The following is a 25481-nucleotide window of genomic DNA, read 5'->3' as shown; positions in this document are numbered from 1 at the left end:
GCCCTACCCAGGCTTTTGTATTACTTTAGGACACTGCCGGTATGGATCCCGAGCTCGGTTTTCAAACGCCTGCGGTCGCTGATCATAGCGTTCCTGTGGGGCGCGGGTAGGAGGCGCATAGCGCTCGACACGCTGTTACGCCCCAAGGATGAGGGAGGTATGGCGGTGCCGGACTTCGAAGGATATTACCTAGCCGCGCAGCTGCAGTCTTTTACTCAGGAGGTGGCGAGGGTATATAGAGGTCCCGAGGACGCGAGAGTCGAAGGCACCCCGCGACACGTTCTGGCCTATATTACGCTGCACCAGAAACTCCGAGTGGGAGACCTGACGGTCGAGGAGCAGACTTTCCGGCTATGTTGGGACCGGGCCCGTAAGCGGGCGGGTGTCCGCCTTATGTATGCCCCCGAAATACCGCTGGGAATGGTCACTGCCCTCCCACATGGAGGTGACTGGTCACGCTTGCTAGGGTGGGAGGAGGCGGGAATACACGTGCTAGGTGACCTTTACGAAGATGGGGTGTTGCTGCCGTTTCGGGACCTGCAGGAGAGATTTGACCTACCAAGGGGTGACTACCTGCTGCACGCGGCAGTCACGGGCGCCATGCGAGCCCACTGGGGGGAAGGGCTACAGGAACCAGGCACCTCGATGGCTTGCCAGTACGCCATGATGGCGGCGGGAACCTTTAAGGCCGTCACGTGCCTGTACTCGAGGATGCAGCGGGAGGCCTTGCAGCCTTTGGCAGCCCTGAAGGCCAAGTGGGAGCTGGACCTCCAGGTGGAGATACCAGACACGACCTGGGGCCAACTGCTGAGGCGGGCGCGGAAGAGCTCGAGGAATGCCAGGTTCCAATTGATCCACTTTTATGTTATCCATAGGGCATACCTCACGCCCGGGAAAATCCAACAGTACTTTGGGGCGACCGACGCTGCATGCCCCAGATGTAATACAGCGGGGGCGGATCTATGTCATATGCTGTGGGATTGCCCCTCTTTGGGTGACTATTGGCAGGAAGTTGGGCGGGCCCTTAACGGCGCGACGGACAGGGATATCCAGTATACTAAAGCAGTTGGCATCCTTCACTGGTTCCCCCACACACCTAGAAATACGATGTCAAGTAAATTTATAGATTTAGGGCTTATCTTGGCCAAGCGGGAGATCACACGAAATTGGAAGTCCAGAGTGGGGCCCACGTATAAAAGATGGTATGGGGAGTGTCTGAGATGGGCCGCGTGTGATAGTACCCTACGATACCAGATGGCCTGGAGGTCGAATGATGAGAAAGCATTGGAAAGGGCGACTGCATGGGAGGTGATGGTGCAGGCGCTCCGGGATGTGGCCGACGAGGGGCAGGAGGACGAGAGCGAAATAGCTGGAGCAGACCCTAACACTATACAGGAGAACACACCTTAGCGAATGTTTGCTTCCTCCTACAACACACCGGGCACTAATACATGGTTACTCAAGCGCAGCGCGACCACGGGGGAGGGCGGGTAGGAAGCTAGTTTGGAGGGATGTTGGGGCACCGAAATTTGGGGAGGGGGAGGGGTGTAAATCACAAAAGCATTCCAGGGTTATGTGCAAAATGAAGCGGTCGGACAATGTAAGAAGTACGAGACCAAGACAGAGGTGAAGCCGCCCGCGTCATGAGCGGGGTGATCCCTCCGGATGAAGATCGAATGCCCTCAATTGCATCAGTACATGTTATGCTATTACTGCTGAATATCTTGTCTGTACATTTATATTGGTGATGCAATAAAAATGATGTTAAAAAAAAAAAAAAAATCAGACCACAGTTTTGTTCTGGTTGGAAAAAAAACACCCCTCCCCTCAGCCAGAGACCAGATGCACGCACCCTCACCATCCCCCACGCAACCCTCTACTAAATCTATCAAACAAACTGTCCCCCTGACTTACCCCCTTCAGACGAGCCCCCCCATACCCTCCAGATTCTTGACCCTGCAGCTTCACTGCCAGAATTACCCCCCCCCCCCATTGGTGCACATCCACTGCCCATCCAGAACTACCTACTGCACCCACCCCATTCAGTACACTAATCCCAATTGGCTGGGGTCTTCCCCAGCTCCTACCCCGGACTCCGATTAAAGCCAACACACCCCTTTCACTATAGAAAAAATTGTCTACCTCTCAACTGCTCCCAATAATATCCCACCTAGAACTTAAAATCAACTTTATCCTAGAAGAAGTCTCATCGCTTTGCTGTGATGCAAGGGCTAATCAGTCCATGTACCCAGCCTAAGCATCTATGCTGCACACCAACCCAGCATCTCACTCGTCCTGACCCCACAGCCCCAACCTCTAATGAAGCCACCCACTACACACACCAACACCCCAATACTAGATACAGTACGGCGGGATTGCTACAACAGGCCGCAGAATTGTTGAGCTACACATCCGAAACTGCCCCAAACCAGCCAGGACTTCATAAGACCCCAGTCGTTCTCAACACAAATAGGATTCAGAACACCAGTCGCCCGCCTAGGCCGCGCGCATATCTAACTACCATCCAAACCAGTCAACCTATGCCGAATTCGCCACCTTTGACCCACTGCCAGCTCCTGTACTGCGGATCAGCGATCAGACATACCACTGATAAAGCGTATACTATCCTACAACAAAACATCAACATATGCTTTCACACTGAAACATGACTAACAGATCACTCATCCCCATACATCGACCTCTTCATCCCACAGGGCTACTCGATCATTTGCAGCGATCACCAGGGCCGCAAGGCGGGGTGGAGTAGCGGTTATACATAAAAACTATCTTTGCCTTCCACACTTCAAACTACCCCTCATTTGAACATTTAGGAGTTCATATCCCCTCAAAAGGCCCCATCCCCATCAAATTTCAGTTCACCTAATCAACCTTCAAGATGATAACCCAGGATTCCTCGAAGACTTAGCTAATCTAATTTTGCTAAACTCCCTAAATTACAGCACTGACATTACATTAGTAGACCTTACGCGACATCTGAACAATGTGAAGGATTCCCTCAATACAAACTCTTATCACACTATTGGAAGCGAACAATCTTACCCAGCATTGCAAGGAACAAACCCACAACTAGGGCTCTACCCCTTGACATAGTCATCTCCAAGTACAACATACTATCCCTAAACTTTATAAGACTGGACGGATCACAATCTTGTACTTTTCCAGCTCAATACCTTCCATCCAAAGTACCGCCACAAACCCAGCTGTCCGAAACACTGGGTGAGGAATATCCACCAAATCCCCCATGAAAAGCTAGAAACACTACACAACTTCCAAATCCTGCCTCCGCCCAGCCTCTCGTCCGTCAACGACGTCACTGACCATTACAACAAAAAATGACTGAAATTGAAGGTGGCGCACGCTTACAACTCAACGCTTGAAACTCAAGAAGTCAAGTAGTATCCCGTCCAGATCCTGGTTTAATAACGACATTAACAATGAAAGGCGTCAACTCGTTTAGCTGTAAGAACCTGGGGACAGTAATCATATAAAGCTAATCTTTCCACCCTCCGAGCCGAGCAACAAAAAATACAAACAAAAAAAAAGCTTCAGAGAAAAATCCTCCTTTTGTCGAGAACAACTAGACAAGTCCAAGAGCAGACTCAAAGACCATCATCAAGCACTAAACAGCCTCTTTCCCTCAATATGCAATTAACTCGACCAAACACTGAAGAATTTGCAACATTTTTCTATGAAAAAGGGTCCAGTATTGAACTCTCTCCTGAGCCTCCCACCCTGAAACACGGCACCAAGGATGTCCTGTGCGGAAAGCCCATCCCGAAACCTCTCTGCCAGATTTAGCCTATCTCCCCCCTTCATCAACACAGCTCTCCCCATCATCAACATAGTTCTCTTACCTCAACTCCCTGCAACTGAAAAATAATGCAATCAGGTCTGAATTCAACCATGTCTGTGAAGAAGTCTGAAAAATACTTGCGAACATGAAGCAGACTACACACATCTCAGACCCTCTCCTGGCGACACTTGTGAAAAAGGTCAGTCACATCATCTCTTCTATATGGACCAAAATCATCTCATCCCTATTGAGCCGCTCCAAGACAGCTCCCCTCAAACTTGGCCAAGAAATCCTCCTCATCAAAATCTGGACACCGACCTGAATTACCTTAATAACTACATACCCATAACTAAACTTTCTCCTCTCGCCAAAACTATTAAAAAATGTGTGCTTGCACAATTCAGCACCCACATTGAAAAATACAACTCACATGAAACATTCCAGTTGGGTTTCAGGAAAGGCTGCAGTACAGAAGCTGCTATATTGACCGTCATTGATGATCTTCACAGATCTCTGGACGAAGAACAGGCATACCTCTTAGTTCTGGATTTATCAATCACCTTCGACACCGTCAATCATGACATCCTCCTAAATCCCCCTCTCTAAGAGAGCAGGCATCAAAGGAACTGTCTTTCAGGGGTTCGCCTCTTTCCTAAACAAGCACACACCGCTAATCAAATTCAACAATGAAATTTCAAATCCAAAGCCAGTCCCACAAGGTGTCCAGTAAGAGTCAACCCTGTCCTCTGCTCTATTTAACCTCTATATGGAACCTCTCGCAGTGCTTCTGAAGCATCTAGAGTTGCCTATTACCTCTATGCAGATGACACCCAACTCTACATGAAAATCTCATCAGACACATCCAGCACCTTAATAGCACTCTACACACAGTTCAATCCTGGCTATTCTGCAACCACCTCAAAACCAACCCCAACAAAACAGAACTACTTCTCATCCAACCCATAGAAAATCCGGTCCCGTAGCTTGCTGGCTCAACAGCATCACTGCACTAAACTGCAAATTGCCCCTTTCCAACTCTGTTAAATCCCTGGGAATCACACTAAACAGTCACCTAAGCATGAAGGAGCAAATTAGTGCAGCTACAAAAAGTGCCTTGTACTCGCTTAAACACCTAAAACAAAGTCATACCCTTCAAACCCAGTGACGACCTAAAGACTGTGGTGCAAACCCTTGTCCTCCCCAAAGTGGACTATGGTAACACAACGAAAACAGGTGCCCCAAAAACATGCCTAGCCCCTTTGAAAGCAACACCCCATGTTGCGACCAGGCTACTATTGGGAGAGATGCGACAAGACCACATTACTCCCACTTTCAAGCAGATCGACTGTGTTGGACCCGGCCCATTAGGCAGGTTCACCCCTAGACTTTTTGCTTTTTCCTAGCCTGTTTCTGGAACCTGGTGTTGGTGATTTAGGCCTCTGCGCACTTTTTCACTGTGGTACAGTGTAAAGTGCTTGAGCTCTCTGTGAATGAATGGTGAGTGACCTGCCCTCCCATAGGAATGAATGGGGAATATGTATGCCCATGGTAGTTCCTGATGCATGGGGAGTGCAGGGGCGAGTTTGGTATGAGCGAACTCGTGAGAATGAATGCTGCAAAATGATGTATGCGGCAAGACTGTGTCTAGTCTGGAAGTACTACTTTTGGAAGTTGGCATATTTGTGTAAGTTGGTCCTAGCGTGTGATTGGCTTGTGAGCCTGGCCCAGAGTGCCTGGGCCTGCTTGTGGATTGACTGTCTGGTTTGAGGATGACAGGGTCGGGAGAGCCCAGGAGGTTGTCTTGAGTCAGCCCATGGATGAAAGGCAGCATCTGCTGCCAGGGAAGTGGGAGGAGATTAGCACCTGATAGTGAAGGGCTGTTCCTGTGTGACTACAAAGCTGGCTCCACCTCCCGCTGGGCGACTGGCACCTCTGTCCCTGATACTGAAAGGGACTTCCCTCTAAACCAGTCCAGCTGGTTCTCACACTGCCTACTTCAAAGGACTTCAAAGGATTTTCTGTGTATAAGAAGGGGCTGTGCCCCCTTCCAAAATGTTCTGGTTTCTGACTTGAATCTACCAGGGGTGGGCGCTGCCCAGCCCCTGGATGCCTGGAGGACTTCTGGGGGGACCCCTCTGCCTTGCCTGGGCTGGGCTGAGGGGGGGACTTTGCTGAACTTTCTGCCCCCCTAAGCACCTTGAAGTGCTTTTTCTTGGCTATAGCGCTTGGGAGCGCTGGAATCGTCTTTCTTGGCGCAGGGAGCGCTTTGGATTTCCTTTGGCGCTTAAGAGCACCTTATTCCTGCTCCTGGGAGCGCTGTGGGTCGTCATGTAGCGCTGGGAGCGCTTTATTTACATTGCGAGTGCCCACCTCGCTTATTTGTACGTTTATTTCATTTTGGTATTGCCAATATTTTAAATGCCTCCCCGCCTGCCTAGCTAGAGAGGGGCCGCCGCGCTGCCCGCGGCGACCCGGAAGCGCTTGGCCGGCCGACCAATCCGGTCGCGGCCGGCCGGAAGTCCCGCCCCCGCAGCCCGAGAGGAGAGAAGCTGCCCGGGGGAGAAGAAGGACGAGTGATGGCGGCTGGTCTGCAGGGCTCCCGTGAGCGGAGGGAGCCCGGCAGCGAGAGGAGCGGCCTGCAGATACGAGCGGAGGGGGCGCGAGGCACATTGCCGGTGCCTGCCCCCACCGCGAGGCTCCCCGAATGGAGGGAGAGCCTCGAGTGCAGCTGAACTTGCAGGCGGGGCTCCGTGGTGGAAGAGGAGCCCCGCGCTGCCCAGAAGAAGAAGCAGCAGCCCGGAGGAGCCCCGCCCAGGAGAGCCCGGTGAGTTGAAGGGCTGGGGGGCTCCGTGTGGACCAGGTGAGACGGGGGCAGTGCTGTTGCTGCTCCGTGAGGGGGCAGATGGAGTTTGTGGTGTCGGGGCACATTACCGGTGCCCGCCCCCCCCCCCCCGTGGGCTGCTAACATGTAGGGCGGCCCCAGATGGCAGCGGGCCGCCCCACCGAAGAGAGCATTATTGGTGTTGAGCCCTGAGAGAGGCTCGTGGGGGCATTTTGGTCTGTTTGGAGCCCGAGGGGCTTCCTGCCGCATTTCTTTTGCTCGAGTCCCCCGTGAGGGACACCAACGACCCCGCAGTTTGAGAGAGCCTGTGTGGCTCAGAGGGGCCATATTTTGTCCAGAGCCTGTGTGGCTCCAGCGTGGCGCAGTTTGCGCCTGAGGGCTAGTGAGGGCCCTGCCGCAGTTCTGCATCCCAGCTGCCCAGCAATTAGTGGGCGGCTGCACCATTTAGGCGCAATTTCAAGAGAGTCCCTGTGTGGGACAGAGAGGGCACAGTGGTGCCCGGCCTTCCCAGTTGCCCAGCACTTTGTGGGCAGCTGCCACGTTTAGGCTTTTGTACTTTTGGACTGGCGCTGCATGGCAGCGCACCCTGACTTTGGACTCAGGGCATCTTTGCCCCACAAGGCCAGTTGGCCTAGGGACTGCCACAGGTAGTGGCTTATGTAGTGTTGGCGCAATGTGATTTCTATGCTTTTTAATAGTTATTGCTAATGTGAGTTTTTGCGCTATTGATTTATTATGCACCTCTGAATGTGTTACTGCATCATGTGTCTTTCTTTCCATGCGCTGCACCTCTGAATGTTTAGTCATCATGTGTCTTCTTGCGCTGCAACCCTGAATGTGATTTTATTGCGTCATGTGCTCTATTCTTAACAACTCTGAATGTTTAGTCATCATGTGTTCTTCCTTATTACTCCTCTGAATGAGTTTATTGCATCATGAGTAAGGTATTCTTTCTTAGACCCCTAAATGCTGAGTGTTACTTAGGTGGTTGTCTTTTCTACTCCTCTGAATTTAGGTTTATTGCATCATGAGTAATGTATTCTTTCTTAGACCCCTAAATGCTGTGTGATACTTAGGTGGTTCTTCTTTCTTAGTACAGGTGGTCCTAGTAAGGTCCTGGTTCCTGTTACCAGTGGTTACTGGTTGTTATCTTTGATTATTATTTTATGTTACATTTATTCTTTATTCTAGAAGTGATTTTATATTCTACATTTTATCTAGAAGTGCTATATCTGAATATGACAGTGGCCCTTGTGGCCCTGTCTTGTGTACATAATCCCTGTGAATATTGCCCGTGCCAGTTGGCACCATGTATATGTGTGATTTTATCTGATGTGTTTTTACAATACAAAAGTTATTTCTATAATAACCTTGTGTGGAGTCTCTTTTGTGGTGTGCCTAGTATGTTGTTGCTGTTGTGCGCTGGCGCAAATGCTTTACACATTGCCTCCGAGTTTAGCCTTACTGCTTGTGCCAAGCTACCAAGGGGGTGAGCAGAGGTTATCTTGGCGTGTGACTTCCTTGCCCTGACTAGAATGGTGGTTTCTGCCTGGCTTTGGCGTCAGCCTTAGCCTACCAGAAATAGCCAGTTCTAACAGACTGGCTTCCAGTAGAGGCAAGAGCCGTATTCAAAACTGCATGCATAACTCACAAAGCCCTTCACACGAATAAGCCGACCTAACGCTCAAACAAACGATCAAAGGCCAGACAAAGGAGACTTCTTTGAAGCTCTTTAGGCGGAACCAGCCTTCTCCTGGTTCCGCCTAAAATCAAGAAAGTGAAATTTCACGCCTGCTCCAGGAATGCCCCCGAATCTGGAACACACTACATCAAGACCAACGTGACAATCTTTCCCTCACTTCAAGACGAAATTGAAACTCCTCCTCTATTAATATTTTAACCCGCTCTCCAACAGCTTTGACTGACCCTCACTGACACCCACAAAATTAAAAACTAAGCCTCATCACCTATGTCTCATGGAAAACACTTATGCCTCCACTGCCCAGACCCAAAGAGACTCATCCCCCAATACCACTGAACTGTTTCGCCCATCCAATCTATTGAACAGTGCAGCCCATTGTTATTATTGGATTCAATGTATGTTTATTTATTCCCTGTGTAACTCTGTGCAAATAAACCCATGCACTGTTAAAATACTTTTAATACATATATGCGGTTTCTACCTCAAAACCGTATCAGCGACTGATCCTAAAGCCTTCATATATTTCAGTTTCATATTTCCGTTACGTCTTTATGCCTACCCCAATGCGTATTGCTAATATGCGCTGCTAAAACAATATCTATATTTATAGGCTCTTTCTACCTCGCAAATGCCTTCCTAAATTTCGCTTTCGTACTGGTATTATGTCCTAATACCTACCAAAACATGTACTGCTACTTTTCGATGTTAAAACATTATCTAGGTTTATAAGCTGTCTCTACCTAAAAAATGTATCAGCTACCGATCCTAATGCCTGCTTATGTTTCGTGTATGTACTGCTATTCTGTCTTCATATCTACCCTTATATGTAAACCACATAACTACTACTATTTTATTTATTTATTTATTTATTATTACATTTCTTAAGCGCTCAGCTACCCATGGGTTTCCCGGCGCTGGGAGTAAAAAGACAGTATGCCAAATGAGGAGGGAGTCAAGTCAGCGAACCTACATATTGAAAAGCCAGGTCTTGATTCCCCTGCGAAAAGTAAGGAAGCACATTTCAGAACGCAGAGGGAAGGGTAAAGAGTTCCAAAGAGAGGGAGCCAGCAGAGAGAATGAGCGACCTCCCATTTTTGCTCTCTTAATGCGTGGGATCCTGAACTTATTCTGGGTGGAAGACCTAAGTGTGCGCGGAGGGAGATATTGCTGCACCAGAGTAGATAAGTAAGGGGGAGCTTTACCGGTCATGATTTTATGCATGAAACATAATGCCTTAAATTTGACCCTGCTCTCGATCCGTAGCCAATGTAGATTACGCATGTGGGAAGAGGCTGAGGATCTGGCGGGTAGTTTACAAATAAGGCGAACAGCCATATTTTGTACTACCTGGTACTTCTTAGTGACCTCCTTACAGGCGCCCAAAAGCAAGATGTTACCATAGTCCAGGCGTGAGATGACAAGAGCCTGGACTACAGATTTCAAAGTGTCAGCAGGCAGCATCCATGAGATTTTCCTAAGCCACCTGATGATGGTGGTACAGGTGGCAGAGACTTTCACGACGTGCTGCCTGAGAGACAGTTGGTTGTCCAGGAGGACCCCCAGGTTCCGGGCACAAGGAGTTGGAGTGGGAAGAGGGCCCATCTCCGGCGGCCAATGTTGTGGGCCCCAGAGCGAGATGTCTGAGCCAAACAGAAGCAATTCTGTTTTCTCCCCATTTAATTTTAATTTGTGCTCCAACATCCATGCCGAGATCTGTTTTAGTCCAGCTTGAAGAGAGGAGAAAGGGAGGTGCTTGTTGGAGGAGAGAGAGTAGATGACTTGAGTGTCATCGGCGTAAGAATAGATAGAGAGACCTGCCTGTTCCGCCAGAAAAGCAAGAGGTCTCACATATAAATTAAAGAAAAGAGGACTGAGAATAGAACCTTGTGGAACACCGTGGTTAGAGGGAAAAGAAGAGGAAACAGAAGTAGAGGAAAAGACTTGAAACGTGCGATTGGATAGAAAGTTAGCGATCCAGGCCAGGGCAGCACCATCGACACCCACCTCTCTCAGGGAGGACAACAGGATGGAATGGGAGACGGTGTCAAATGCGGCACTCAAATCAAGCAAAATGAGTGCCACGGTCTCCCCGTTGTCCACTTTTTGCCTGATGGATTCTGACACACCAAGGAGAGTGGTTTCAGTCGAGAAGCCAGCCCTGAACCCGGATTGAGAACCATAAAGAAAGTTAGAGGTTTCCACATGAGAACTAAGCAGAGAGTTAACATGTTTCTCCAGAATTTTAGAGAAGCATGATAGTAGCGAAATAGGGCGAAAATTAGATGGGTTATTGGGGTCTAAATTGGCTTTCTTTAATAATGGGACCACCATAGCGTGTTTCCATTCGTTGGGTACGATAGCTTCGGAAAGGGAGGCATTCAGGACCTCCAAAATAATAAGGAGTAGAGTAGGGTCCAAAGAGCTCAGAATTTGAGGGGGCATGGGGTCAAGCGGGGATCCAGATTTTATGTCCTGTAAATACTTTTGTAGAAGCAAAGGGGAAATGGGATCCCAAGCAAGAAGTTGGGGAGGCGAGGAAGTGCGACAGACAGAGGTAACAAGTGGGGGAGAACATGCAGGTAAAACAACTTGAGTGGGTACAGCCGAAGAGGAATTAAAGGAGTTATAGATCTTCTCGATCTTTTCAACAAAGAAATTGGCCAGAGCTTCACACTGGGGGGTATCAAGAATAGGGGCCTTGGGTACAGTAGATGCACCTGACAGCTCCTTCACTATTTTGAACAGGGCCTTAGGTCTATTCTGTGCCGCAAGGAGCGTAGTGTTCGTAAGGGAAGCTCTGGCGCTATCACATGACGCGTGATAGATTTTAAGAGCGGCCTTATATTCCGCTTTCAAGGCAGCATCATAATTGGAATGCCATATGCGTTCCAATTTTTTGCATTTAGATTTTTCTAGGCGGAGAGCGTCAGTGAACCAGGGAGCAGGCGGATGGAGAATATGTAGTTTATTCTTTTGCTTTGGGAGACAGGAATCTAAAGCATTAGTCAACCAGCGATTGACAGAAGGTAACTCCTTGGTAGATAGGTGAGTGGACAATGGAGGCATGGAGTTAATAAGATACAGATTAAGTTTATCTGTATCAAGACGTTTCCAATTCCTGCTGTCTTTATGGGAGTAGGTGGGCATGGACGAGTTAGGGGAAGCCATTTCAATAGAAAAATTTACAATAAAATGGTCAGACCAAGGGACCTGCAGTGAAGATTGATATGAGATGGTCGAAAGGTTAGAGATAATAGGGTCCAAAAGGTTGCCAGCCTTATGAGTGGGGTCAGAATTGTGGAGATGGAGATCTAACGCTGCCAGATCCTGTAACAAACGTGAGGAAATGGCACTATGCAAACACTGTGAAGCACTTTGCTGCCTTCGAGTCAAATTTGTGCTATATAAAACTCTACAAATAAATATAGAGTAACCAAGTCTGAAATATTATGTACACATGACAAACATGATTAGTTCGGCAGAATCACATTATTGTGAACTCCAGGTCATTGATGTTTGAAGCAATACATTATCTATTGTCCAAATAAAGCCTAGAGATCAATTAAATTGCCTGGACCTTGGCAGGGAAGTGTCAATGAGCTTCAGCCCCACTGGTGTTCTTGGGTATCCTCAGGACAGGAGCATTAGGTGTCATGTTTTCGTATGTGAACCATTTCTTTCGTACACAGAGGAGAGTAATTTTATGACAATTGGAATAGCTACCAGTTACAGGGAATGGGTAGTTATCCCTAACAGTGTCTACACGTTTGTTAACAATATGAAAGATTGGTCCAACAGAATGGCTGTGTTGGGGTTGTAAAAGAGAGCAAGAACTAAGTGTTCCTTCATCAACACATATGTAAACACAGACACGTGAGCCTACAAAATGAGGCAAGCACTTTTATTTTTATTTACCAATCCAAAATGGATTAGTAAATAAAAAGTTGCACAAAATGGGCTTTTTTGCTAAAGTGATAATGCATTTTTTTTACACAACGAAGACAAACAAGCAAATGGGAGAGTTGGTTGGAGAGCAAGCAAGGGATGAGGCAACACTGAGTAGAGAAGAGTGGGGGTGGGTGAGAGAAGTGAGAGGCAACAATAGGAAAATGAAATGGACTCTTTTTAAATTCTCATTTTGTGAGTGATATCTGCTTATGATGGTGTGCTTCTTGTGTAAGCCAAGTAACCTGTCCTATGTATTTCAATAATATTCAATTAGCATATTTGGTTTTCAGTATATTAAAATTATATAGAGGAAAAATAAGTCAAAGTTAAATTTCTGAACGGAAACATTGACCCAAATTTTGTTTGTCAGAACTCTGCTTGATGGTGTTTAATGCAGTTACTCAAAATGTGTTGCAACGTTTTCCCAAAGAGTACTTCTATTTAGTACAAAGAAGAAATCTTGAAAATTGCTAAATTAAACTAATTCTGGACAATCCCTCTAGTAAAGTATTGAATCAACTTAGATGAAGGAGTAGAATATCTTACAAGAACTAGTACAGATTTCAGGAAGGAAACATGCAGCAGTTTTTTTGGCTACAGTTCGCCGTACCACCTCCCCAAAGTCACACTTACGTTATTGTTCATCAAATCGGATACAGTTGGTGACATCATGATGCAACAAATGACAGTGACGAGGATGAAGTAGAGCGCGTACATGAAGCGTGTACTGGTGGACTGCTTGATCTTGGGGCAGCAGCTGCAGCACAGTGTGCATGCTCCTGTTCCGCAGGAGCAGGCGAGCTGTGGGGACAAAGAGACACAAATTCAGTTTTGCAATGTAGAATAACTTTGGTCTGGCTGCTAGAGCTTTACTAGATCCCTGGTTTTAACCAAAGCCTTCAGACAATCGAACATAACCAATGCCTGTCTTCCTAGCCACTGGTTCCAACCACCTCTTTAAGCCATTTTACCCAATAAACAATGTTCAGTTCCTATACTTAGAAATATAATCAATGTCTATCATCATTCTAGATGAACTGAATTGATCTACACAAATACACAGCAACCAGACCAGGCTATTGCCACATCATCCCTGCCTCTTTTTAATGTTTGTAAAGCCAAGCAAATGCAAGGAAAGCTTTTGCACTGATAATAGCAGGCCACTTTCTGGGGCAAAGGGGTAATGAGGCAACATCTCATGGGAATGGGAGGATTAGCAGATGATCGCAAAGGCTAAGCAATATTTATCCCAGCAGAGGAGCTTTAGATCCATGACAACTAACCTGACCAGTCTTCATAAGATCTGTGCAGATGGCCGTAGTCTCAGAAGTTGGGTGTGGCCGTTTGTGCCTAGGAGAACTATGCATGTAAATTGGAGCGACTTGCAGCAGGTTAAACAGAGTACTGTATGGACGACCTGGCTCAACAACAGACAGCTAGCCATAACCTTCAAAGCCACCAGAAATCCAGCCCAAGACGGGAGTATGCTAAACAATCTATTATAATCCACAACACAAATGGAAACCAATTGGTTCAGTCAGAACGGTAACAAATGGGGGATAGTCAAACAAAGATTATTCTAGACAGACAAATACTTTACCCACAACTAAAAATAAAAATGGTGGTGCCTGTTTCGAAATCAATGCTTAAAATTAGGGACACAAATTTAAAAATATTTTGAAACGAGCAAAGAATTAAGAAAATTCTGCTTTTCACCTCTTAGGAAAGCAACTTAGGCAATATATTCAAAATGCTACAATGCAGTTTCTGCAATATGAACATGCCATGCTGTACAAGTTTACTGTGACATGTATATTGACTATTCCTTCTACACCCCATTGTCACAAACCTTCCTGATAAGTTGCAATACACACTTCAGTACTTTGCCGAGAAACCACCTGTTCAACTAATTTCTCTCAGACCACTCTCTGCTCCCTTACAGACGCATAGAAATCTACTGATTTTGATTGAGAGGTCAAGAAAACACTCACCACCTACCAGTAGCCCATCTCACTCTGACAATCCATCAAATACGTCTGCCTGAATCCCTCCCAACTGCACCTTCCTCATGCAAGACTCCTAAAACTAGCATGCTGGGTGTAATATCGAACTTAAACTATGCTTTTCATAATTTACCTATGGCTCCTTGTCCACAAACCTGAAATACTGCATGTGTCCGAGCATTAGAAGCCAAAATGTGTGCCTTCAACTAGAAAGTGGTGGCAGTCATCTTGGGACTCTGGACTGTGCCCGAGCCCCAAGAAAAACAAAAATGCAAGTGGGCAGGGTGAGAATACAGTGACCATTCTGGGTCTGGTGGTGGGGTCCCACTGGAACGTCACCTGAGAACTAAAAATCTTTTTTTCAATTTTTTGCCATAAATTTGCAGTGGATCTGCATCAAAATTAATTATTTAAAAAACGGTGCTCTCCCATACCTTGCTTTTTTTTGTCCCCTCACCTCCTGTCCCCCAACCCAACCAATGGGCCAGCTCCCAGAGGGTGAGGAGATTGTTTTGGTTACTATGGGAAGGGGGGTGCATGTGGCCACCCTCCACATGTCGATTTCAGCCCCAGGGATCCTATTCCCCAGCCTTATTAAAATATGTGTGGGGTGGTACAAGGCCCCTCTACCGGTCTGATTTCAGCCCCAGGAATCCCATCTCCGAAGCCAGACCAAAGTTAATATGGTGGTGGGGGCATGCAGCCCCCCACCCCAAGCAGATTTCAGCTCGGGAACCCCATCTTCTGGGGCCAAACCATGTTGGTAATGGGAGGGGGATTGCGTGGCCCCCTTCTGTGGGCTGATTTCAGTTCTGAAGACTCCATCCCCCAGCCATAATAAAAAAGGGGAGAGGGGTCACGCTGCCTCCTCCTAGAGCCATTAATGGCCCCATTCCCCTAGAACTGGCTCTGCTATATCCCAGGGGTGGATGTTCTAGTTAAGAAAGAGAATTAGAAAAACCTTAGAAATTCACTAAAAAAACACAAAGGTTACAGGGACGTTATAGTTAGGTTCTGATTTTACACACACGAAAGCATAGAAATTCAGCAGTTCCAGTTAGTTATTTCAAGGAACTGTAATTCATCCCCTAAGGTAATAAAGGTAACTCGTGCCCTCGCCACTCGCTGCTAATCACCCCACATATTAAATCGACTAATACATCTTCTATGACATCATTAAGTACATCAGTGCAACATTTGCTATAAAATTATTGATTAGTATACTGTTCATGGCGGAGGTGCGAGGTATAGTTACCTTATGGCACAAGTTATAGTTACTTGAGATACCCAACTATGACTGCCGAATTTCTGTGGTTTGAATCTAGCTATAACGTCCCTGCAACCTTTACTTTTTTGTGAAAAAATAAATTATATAATATATATACTAATATAGATATATATCATACACAAATCAACCTCACTGCAGTATGGGACAACGCAGTTAGTTGAGTACCAGTCACCTGAGTTCTTGGTAAAGGGAGTAACACAAGCACTTCCTGTCATGCAACCACTCTTCCAACCAAAACACTACCACTTGCCCGTTTTCTAGCCCAATTAAGTCATGCCACCGTAATGTTGGTTGCAGCCAAAACATTGTGAATTCCCCTTTCTTTAAAAAGTATTAGTAGGCGCAGCCTTCTACTATGCGCCTGCAAAGACAATACACATGAAACTCAAGTGGATTCAATGACTGACGGTAACGCTTACTTCCTTAGCAGACTCCAGCTGGCTTTCAGGAAGAGATCATATGCAATGCTAAAACTATAGAATACTTATAAAGAGACCATCGTACTTTCAGGGATTCCGTGGACACCGCAATCTCTTATTGGTGTGACCATGACCTGGTTTGCAGGTTACGGAGCCTTAAGTGAAAAATGCTTTTACAGGAAATTTAGATCTTTGCCAAAGGCCACCTCGGTGAATACATCCTGCTGCTTCAAGAAATGGAAATCCAGCTCCAGCAGAAGGGGGCTCTAGCGCTGTACAGCATCCTTCATGTTCTACATGATGGTTAGAACCATCAACACAGCCAAAAGGTCTCAAATGCAAGACCTATTGCCTTTGCCAATCCTTATTTGGACAAAAGAAGGAGTTGTGTTTACTTTTATTTTTTCAGTTTTTCATCACTTTGTCCCTCCGCAGTTAACTCTGAATTTCAAAATCAACAAGACGACTCAATCCTGTAAATACTGTTAAATATGGACAACAACGAATACAAATGAAAAACTGGACATCAGTACAGACTTTCGAAGTACTTCACCTCGTATGTTTATATTATAAGTTACGCAATGTAATATTAACGCGAAAATGCAGTGCACCAAAAAAAGGACTTTTCACACATTTCAAAACAAACTAACAAAGACAAAAATGTGAGCGTCGACTCGTGAACCAGAAAAGAGACTAGTGAACTTGGAGCGCGATCAGTATCCTCCTTGAATATTAAACAGAAAAACAGCGAAACTCAAACGTGCACAGAGAGCTACTTGGTGACTCACTACACACACAGGTTGGGAAATTCAAAACACCAAGGCGTGGCGCTGCGGGCACAGCAAAACTCAAAGCAGCCTCTGTTGTGAAGTGCGCTCCGTAAATGAATGCGTTGCTGTATAAATAACCTAGCTGAACATTATTGCCTGTCAACAGACTGCAGTCCAAACCTGCCCTTTTCATTTAAATTACCTCTTTGCACGAGGCGTGGTCTAGGAGCTACATTTGTGACTTTAAAACCTCGAGACCTGACTTCTACTTTAGACATCGGCACATGACCCCGTGCGAAACGGAGAAAAAGAGTTTTATTGCCCATGCCTCAATGTGCACCTGGCTGCAACCTAAATATGTGATCAAAAGAAAAAAAATCATCAAATTACTGAGTGCGGTCTAGGTTTGTCACAATCCCATGAACACCCCCTCCACAACGCATCCTGCCTTCTGCAACGCAACCCCCAAATACCATCTATTTAATGTTGAGAATTTGATGTTCTGTGCAAGTCCTCTATATAGTGGACCTCTAGCTCCAGGACGTAAACTGTAAAAAGTAAAAATACATGTTCACCTAACGAGTATCCATTTCACATATAAAGTGGGCATGTAAACTGGTGGGCACGAAAAATACTTCATAGTCTTCGCCTCCTTCCACACACTCAGTCACCAACTTTGGCTGGACAATACAATAAACAGTCACAAGAGAAACTCTTCCGACCCTGTAATCTTCTGTGCCCGCTGCGCAACTGGGAAGAACCGGAGACCGACATACCCCGGAGTTGGTACTATGTGCCTGAGCCTGTGCCTAACTATTTCTTGGGGCTTTTGGGCTGCTTGTGCTATGCTACCTAGGAGGTCCTCTCAGGGCCGCCTTTAGCACTGGTGGTGCCCTGTGCGACAATGTTTGTTGGCTCCCCCAATGACCAACCTCGGCACAGATTCCATTTAACAGTGCCCCTTAAGTCTCCATAACCACTGTCTCTTAGATTAATTTAGTTGTATAGCACCACTCATGCCAGTTTAAGAGGTCAGAACATTTTAGATCGCGCAAACATTGCACAGATACAATCATATGCGTGTAAATCAGTGTATAGGAAATGTTACATAAGACGGAGGCTTACATGGTGTAGGAGTCACTCACATGTTATCCATTCTGGTAGGCAGTAGTATTTTAAGAGTACGTGGTCTGGAAAAGCACTAATTCAGAATTTAAAATGTAACACCATTGTATGGGGTTTTCTTTAAGAATTAGTTTCTACCCAAGTTAACCCTTATTGCAATATAAGGATAATGAAAGACAGGGCAAAAAACACATAGCTCTAATATATTCCTTGCCGTTTGCATGTAGCTCTTTGATGGCAGTTAATAACTCACTGCTCAAAAACTTATAAACTGCAAGCACAAAACGGATCTCTCTGCAATAACCCATTCACCAATTTATAGTATATGCACTTTGTGATCTGAATGGGACACGTTCTTTGCAGCAGGCATATCAACCCTCTGCAATACAATGAGTCAATTTCTTAGACAAAGCTCCGGCCTCTCGCCAGGAAGAACATTTATTAAAGGAGTTATCTTGACGTTTTTATTGCTGGGACTAGCAACATGGCATTAGGTGTTTTTAAAACAATAAATATAGAGTCTCCACCCCAAGTCAGCGCCTGGTGCGATGGCACTGATCGCACCGCCCTAAAGCCGGCACTGGGTCCTCTGGTGCACAGGTGAAATCAATCGGGCCCACACCAATGTCTTCTTTCCCTCCCAGGACTTTGTTTAGGGCACCTTATTCACCCAGGGTCTTTCACAATGGAGTGCATGAGATCACCTTTAACCCCTTCGATGCTGATGACGGCCACCATCCGTCATGCATCACGGGGCTCGTGTGCTGTCGACGGCTGGGGGCAGTCATGAACCCGCCCACTCGTGATTCTGCCGCACAGGCGCAGAATTGCGGCCGCGCCCAAGGGGTTAAGAAGATCACCATTTGGTGCAGCCATGGTGGGAGACAGTTGGAGTGCGCAAAACTCAACAGCATTTTACAGGCGCTTGAGACTTGCAGAATTTCCCTGGAGGCTAAAATACTCAAGTTCAAGTTCAATAATTTGTATAGCGCACTACTCACCCAGAGGGTCTCAAGGCGCTTGGGGAGGAGGTTATTTATTTATGGAATAGCCAGGTTTTAAGTACTTTTTTGAAGGAGATGTGGTTCTGTGTAAGGCGGAGGTGAGTGGGGAGAGAGTTCCAGGTCTTGGCCGCCAAGTAGGAGAAGGATCTGCCTCCCATAGTGGATCTTTGGATACGCGGGACTGCGGCGAGGCCTTGATTGGAGGATCTTAGTTGGCGGGTGGGTGTGTAAAAGGACAGTCGAGTGCTGAGGCATTCGGGTCCTAGTTTGTAGAGGGACTTGTGTGCGTGGGTGATGAGGCGGAATGTTATTCTCTTGTTGACGGGAAGCCAGTGGAGGTCTTTCAGGTGGCCGGTAATGTGATCTTGGCGAGGGATGTCCAAAATTAGGCGGATGGTGTCTTCAGTTGAGATTGGGTTCCAGGCGATGAGGTTGTTAGAGGGCGGTTTAGGTTCTGAGGGGGGTGGAGAGGATTGATCGTTGGAACTGTTTTCGAAGCGGTTATGTATGTCGGCGATTTTGTTGTAGAAGGAGGATAACAAATCACAGAGGTCTTGGGAGGGAGTGATGTCGTTTGAGGCTGCGGTGGGGTTGGTGAATTCTTTGACGATGTTGAATAGTTCCTTGCTGTTATGGGCGTTGTTGTCGATTCTTGAATGCTGATTTCTTGGTGGATCGAATCAGCTGGTGGTGTTTGCGGGTGGCTGACTTGAAGGTGGTCATGTTATCGGTGGTTGGGTTTTTTCTCCATATTTTCTCGAGAGTACGGCATAGCTTCTTGGATTTCTTAAGGTCATCGTTGAACCAGGGGGCCTTTTTGTTGTCTTGTTTGGTGTGGTGGTTTTTCAAGGGTGCTAGTTCGTCCGCGCTGTGAGTGATCCATTGTTTGAATTTGATGGCAGCTTGGTTTGGGTCCGATGAGAGGGCGGGTGGGTTCTGGTTGAGCGATGTGAGGAGTTGGTCGGTGGTGATTTTGTTCCATTTTCTCCGGGGGATAGGTTGTGGGTCGAGGTGGTTTTGTAGTTGAAGTGAACACAGCAGTGGTCCGTCCAATGGAGATCTGTGGTGTGATCGAAGGAGATGTGTTTGCTGGAGGTGAAGATTGGATCGAGCGTATGTCCGGCTACGTGGGTGGGGGTGTTAACAAGTTGTTTGAGGCCGAGATTGGCCAGGTTGTCAAGAAGGGTGGTGGTGTTGCTCAGTGGCTGTTGATCTGACCCTGCTGCACGATAACCACAGCAAATTATCAGACTGGGTCACCCAATTGGAAAAGACACTAGCCAACTTAAAACCTCAGTCCACTTATCTGCAGCCCAGGTGACAGACCTCGGAGAGCGGTTTTGCTTTCTAGAGTGACGGGCAGAGGGCTGATCCTGCCACAGCAATGACAAGATAGTGGGCCATGCAGAGGGCATCGAAAGTTGGAATATAGGGGACTTTATAAAGAACTAGCTCTGGGGATTGTGCCAACCCTGAGGAGCTAACCCTTTATTTTTCTGTTGAACGGCCCTACAGGACCTACCTCGCCCGCCCTATTCGATTGTGGCGAAGATCTTGCACTACAAAGATTGAGATCCTATTCTGAGGAAAGCCCGTCAGCCAGTTTCTATCCTCAGAAACCATCATTGCACCCTCATATTTCTGGGTTACACACAGACGGTCCAGCGGAGGAGAGCCTCCTTTCTAGCTCTAAGAACTGGGCTGGCGTATGCTCTTCTCTTTCCAGAAGAGCCTAAATTCAGAGCAGACCAGGAAACTCCCTTTTTCTCTCATTTCACGTTTTATTTCAAGGGCCTAGCTGCCAATCTTTCTGAAATCGCTGATCTGACTAAATTTGGGCATTTCTTGCAAGTGAGTTCGGCAAAATCCTGCATATTCCCTTGGTTACCCACGGTGACCTTGACTCTTATTGATACGGGACATGGCCTTATACAGTTGGAAGACAGGCACTTCCAGTTCTTAGGAATTATTGTTTTCCCACATTGAACAAGATTTATTGGATGCCAACCTTATTGCAGCGGGCTTAAGTCACCTTTCAGAATTCCCTTCTGCTCTCTGTAAAGTGACACCTTGCAAAGGTGATAATGCTTTCTCATTTACTGTACCGCTTCGCCAACCTCCCAGTGATTCCCCCGCAGACAATATAAAGGAATCTAGATAAGATGTTGGGGGACCTCATCTGGCACAACAATAGACACAGAGCGGCCATTACAAAGCTAGAACTTCCACTGGGATCTTGGGGACTAGGACCATACTTTGAATCATACTTCCTTTCCGCTCAATGACAAGGACTGGCCCAGGGCCATCGGTTGGAAGACACTAGTGCAGTAGCGCCTCCTTTCAATCTAGCGTCTCTCCTGGCACTATCAGTACCGTGGGTGCATGCTCTGTGGGGGGCTGTGCTTGGTGCCGGTTACAATAAATTTTCTCCACAGGAGTTGTTGACTACAGTAGTTCTCCTCCTTACGCTCCCTTCATTCCCCTACTTGATCTCCCTAAACAACCAGGCAGCTTCACCAAACAAGAACTATAATCCTTGGATCAAGTCGGTCTTCAACCTGGGCCACCTATTTAACAATGGTCAAGTCCTGTTCTTTGAGTTGGCAGAACAGTGCGGCCTCGATTAAGGGCAATTACTAACTTATTCCTCCTTCGCAGACTCTTGAGGGAGCGCGAGCACACTCTGAACCGACTCCAAACACTCTGGTCGATGGTCTCCAAACTCTGGGTACTGGGAAGAGAGTTATATGCTGGCTCACACATACTATTATCATGCACATGAAGATCTCTTTGCAACACCTCTGCGTGACTTGGGTAGTGGAATTCGGCAGGCCATTACATGAGAAGGAATGGGCGAGAGCCCTGGCAAACCCTCACTAGATTTACCGCAATGCATGTCAACAATTGATACAATTTTATGCTCTCTATAGACCTACCTCTCACCTCAATGATTCCAAAGAACATTTCCGAGTGCCCTTGACATGTGTGCCCGGTGACAAGCGTCGGATACAGATCTCTAACTTCCTCTGAGATTGACCCAGCCCCAGTCTCTACTGGAGGAAGATTTTGCAAACAATTTCCACAACCACTGGCCAACCACACCCAAGAAGCATGTTATGGTGAAGCACTTGGAATATACAAATGGCAGAAGAAATGAAATACTGCGTCCAGTTTTACTGATCTGGCCCTAGACTTAGCCAAACGTGCCATGCCAATGGTGTGGAAGAGTGCAGTCCCTCCTAGTAAAGTGGCCTGGTGAACTGCTGTGGTTTGCTGGGCATGAGTGCTATACATAGGGAGGATGCCGGGGGACCTTCGCTGACGTCCAATGGCTACAGTATTTGGAGAAGTATCAGTCCTGGTTCCTAGATTCAGGACGAGAGGGCTCCTCTTCATAATTCCATGAAAGGAGTGAACTTCCCTTCAGTTACAATTGTACCCATCACTCGACAAGCGATGGTGGGGGCACCCAAGCTCCGGTATACTGGGATCCTTCCCTCAGCGCCTAGCGAGGACCCTTCAGTCGTTTTTTACTATGTCCCAGATACTAACACACAAACACTAGTATATAATTGTCTGGTCCACAGGAGATCCCCTCCCTTTTGGCCCCACCCCCCACAGGCCCTCAACCACCCCCTCCATCTACCAAGTTTGACATCATTTGGTTCATTACTATGCAATAATAGGACAATACTGCACCAGGATTTCTCTCCTTTCATATGTTTTAGGCTCTCTCTGACTGTCCTCAGCAGAGGGCCATCAGACTTAAAACCTTCGTGTCTACATTGTTCAGTACCAGTGGTGGCTGGTGGGATCTGAAAGTAGTGGGCAAAAAAGTCCAAAACAGTAACACACAGGATCTACAACAGTAACACACAGGATATCACACAGAACACAACAGTAACACACAGGACCTTACACAGAGCACAACCGTAATACACAGGAAATCACACAGAACACAATAGTAACACAGAAGACAACAACAACACACAGGACATCAAACAGAACAACGGTTGGTTGTTGGGAGAATACTTGTCACAACTCTGGGCACAGACGCAAAGCATGCACGTCTAGAGGCTGCGAGGGAGCGCTGAAAGCCCTGGGGCGGGCTATATTACACATGCAACACTGCAGAGGCCAAGGATGGGTCCCGGTCTTGGGGGGGCTGACGGCAGCGGCGAGGGAATTCAATTATAAAAAAAATGCAAGCGCTCCATGGCGGATCCGGGGATGTGTGGTTGGAGGGACATACACGGACCAGGGAAAGCCGGAGCCAGCAGTCTCTGCCCCACCCTCTCCGCCTGCAGGCCAGAAATAGATCTCCAAAATATCCAGTCATTTTAGGATTCGGGCGTGGTTTTCTTTCTCTCCTCTTCCCATTGGCGGGAAGGTAAAATTCCAGCCAATGGGAAGAGGAGAGAAAGAAAGTAAAAAACACCCCCCCGAATCCCAAAAAGACAGGGGTTGAACGGAGTGACGCCCCTCGCCTCCAATGGCTGGCCTCAGTTTAGGAAGCCAGCCAATGGAGAAGAGGGGCGGGTTCGAGCCCCACCCTCTGAAACATCAGTTTTCTCCCAGCGAGAGCTGCGCAAGCGCAGCCTTCGCTAGGCGAAACCTAAAAATGGGGTCAATATAAAATAATTGAAGCGGCCAATGTAGGTTAAGAAGTAATCAGCCGCACCAAAATAGGCACAGAAGTGTGCGAGGGCATATCAAGGCTGTTTGCAGGCTATGCAAGTACAACATAATAAATTATTACGGCAAGATCCCCGCATAAGTCTTGGATACTTTCCCAGATTCTGGAAGCAAGAAGAACAGTGCCAGTGGAGAGTCTGTGCAAGCTCCCTATTCACATGAATAAGAGGTACTACAGACACTGAGGCGAGGCAGACACTGAGGCTTGCTCAGCACTTCTGAGGCAACAATCAGAATGTCACTTCAAAGAGGAAGTACCGGTAAGTAAATTTAATTGCAAACTGAATATTTGCTGTTAAATGCAGGCAGTTAAAAGAAAATCTCTTCAGAGGCTAAAGGGACAGCAACCACAATAAAAACATTAGCTCAAATACATACTAAACACCCAATGCTGTTCAATACAGTATGTTATTCTGCAACAGGTTCAGCCCTGGGATCACAAACGTACAGAAGCTAGTCATGAAGCCTCTCGCCAATTATCTGCTATGGAGGGACTTCAGGGAGGGAGCCACTGCCAGTGGTTTGTGAACGCTCGGGAACCTCAAACTTATATTTGTTAGTCCCTTGAGCTTTTCTCAATTTGAAGCGCTTGCTATTAGTTGAGGGGAAAAGGTCCCTTCAGAATAGTCTGTGAAGTGAGGGCATCAAGTCCCATTTGTGTGCACTCTGCCATACTTGCATCTTTTCATCCCTCCCAATTAGCAGAAATTCTTACAATCATGGGTGATTTTATCCCTCCCTTTACTACAGAGTACTTGAATATGGAAGATCACATGTATACGAAAGTGTATCCAACTATAGAGGAGAATGACTTCTGTTCCGTCATCACGCAAGAGGGACTAACAGTTAGTTGAGGCAGATTCAGAAGACACGACAAGGGTATTATTCCCTTGAAGTGGTATGTACTGACCCTCATCCCAAACCTCCACATAGTTTAATATAACTGGGACCCCTTTTCATGTGAAGCACCTAAGGCAAGGGGCAGATGCATCAGAATCCGTGTAGGGATTTTACTATATTCTGCTATGCACTTTCAATCCACTCGCTAGACAACTATGGTTCAATCTCTATGGCATGCTAGGGTAGGACCTTTGGTTTTGGTGCATATCTTAATTTGAACTGGTTTGCCGTTAATGTTGTAAATAAAAGCACACATTTTCTTAATTACATAGCAACGCTGGAGCCCATCTTTTCCCTTGACGAGAGAGCATTTTGTCCACCGGGACAGCGGCCCCAGGACTAATGACACAGCAATGAAAACTGGACAAGGGCAGTACAGTGCAAGCACTGTTTCTCAGTTACAGCCAGAAGCTAGTAGCTAGTGCAAGGGCAACTGCTTCGACCTCAGCCATGAAATGAAAACTAGGACTGTGGAGGAGGGCATCATGGACGTAGAGTGCAATGAGGCTGTAAGGATCTTGTACCAGCTAGCCGCAGAATGGAGTTCTTGAGGGTTGAGGGAGCCAGCGGTTCCCCTTTTTTGATGGGGAGGGTGTTACCTGTACTGGCTTCCTTCTCCTACTTCTTACTTAGGTTTTAGAGGAGAATCAGGAAGTTTTCTTTCTAGTCAGTCTTGCTAATTCTGCTTTTAAAGTTAATTTACTCTTGGAGTGGTCAGTGAGTAATCCGACAAAAAGGCAAAGTCAGTGTTCAGTTGAACTTTGTAGGAGTTTGCTGCTGTCCTCCAGTTCCGCTCCTCAATGGGGATCGGCTGGGCTCTCTTTTGAGGTTTTATGTCCACAAAGCCATTGAATGGATAATTGTTCTCCCCTGAGGCGGAAGCCGGGGGATTCTCCTGCTATTCTTTTAAAAACGCTATTTGTTATGTAATTGTCCATGCAGAGGACAAACACCTTTTATGTGTGCTTTTA

The 25481-nt window shown here is 46.8% G+C and overlaps 1 protein-coding gene across 1 annotated transcript in view; it reads right to left on the bottom strand.

Moving 5' to 3' along the window:
* SERINC5 (serine incorporator 5) overlaps positions 1 to 25481 on the bottom strand; it is a 255206-nt gene that overhangs the window by 157271 nt on the left and 72454 nt on the right. Inside the window, exon 2 of the mRNA XM_086960722.1 lies at positions 12940 to 13107. Within this exon, the coding sequence (XP_086816848.1) occupies positions 12940 to 13107 (168 nt within the window). The remainder of the gene's footprint in view (positions 1 to 12939; positions 13108 to 25481) is intronic.

This window comes from Lissotriton vulgaris, chromosome 3_1 (genome assembly GCF_964263255.1).
Source record: "Lissotriton vulgaris chromosome 3_1, aLisVul1.2, whole genome shotgun sequence".
In the NCBI taxonomy this organism is placed as follows: domain Eukaryota; kingdom Metazoa; phylum Chordata; class Amphibia; order Caudata; family Salamandridae; genus Lissotriton; species Lissotriton vulgaris.
This window is presented reverse-complemented; position numbering and strand designations above follow the sequence as displayed.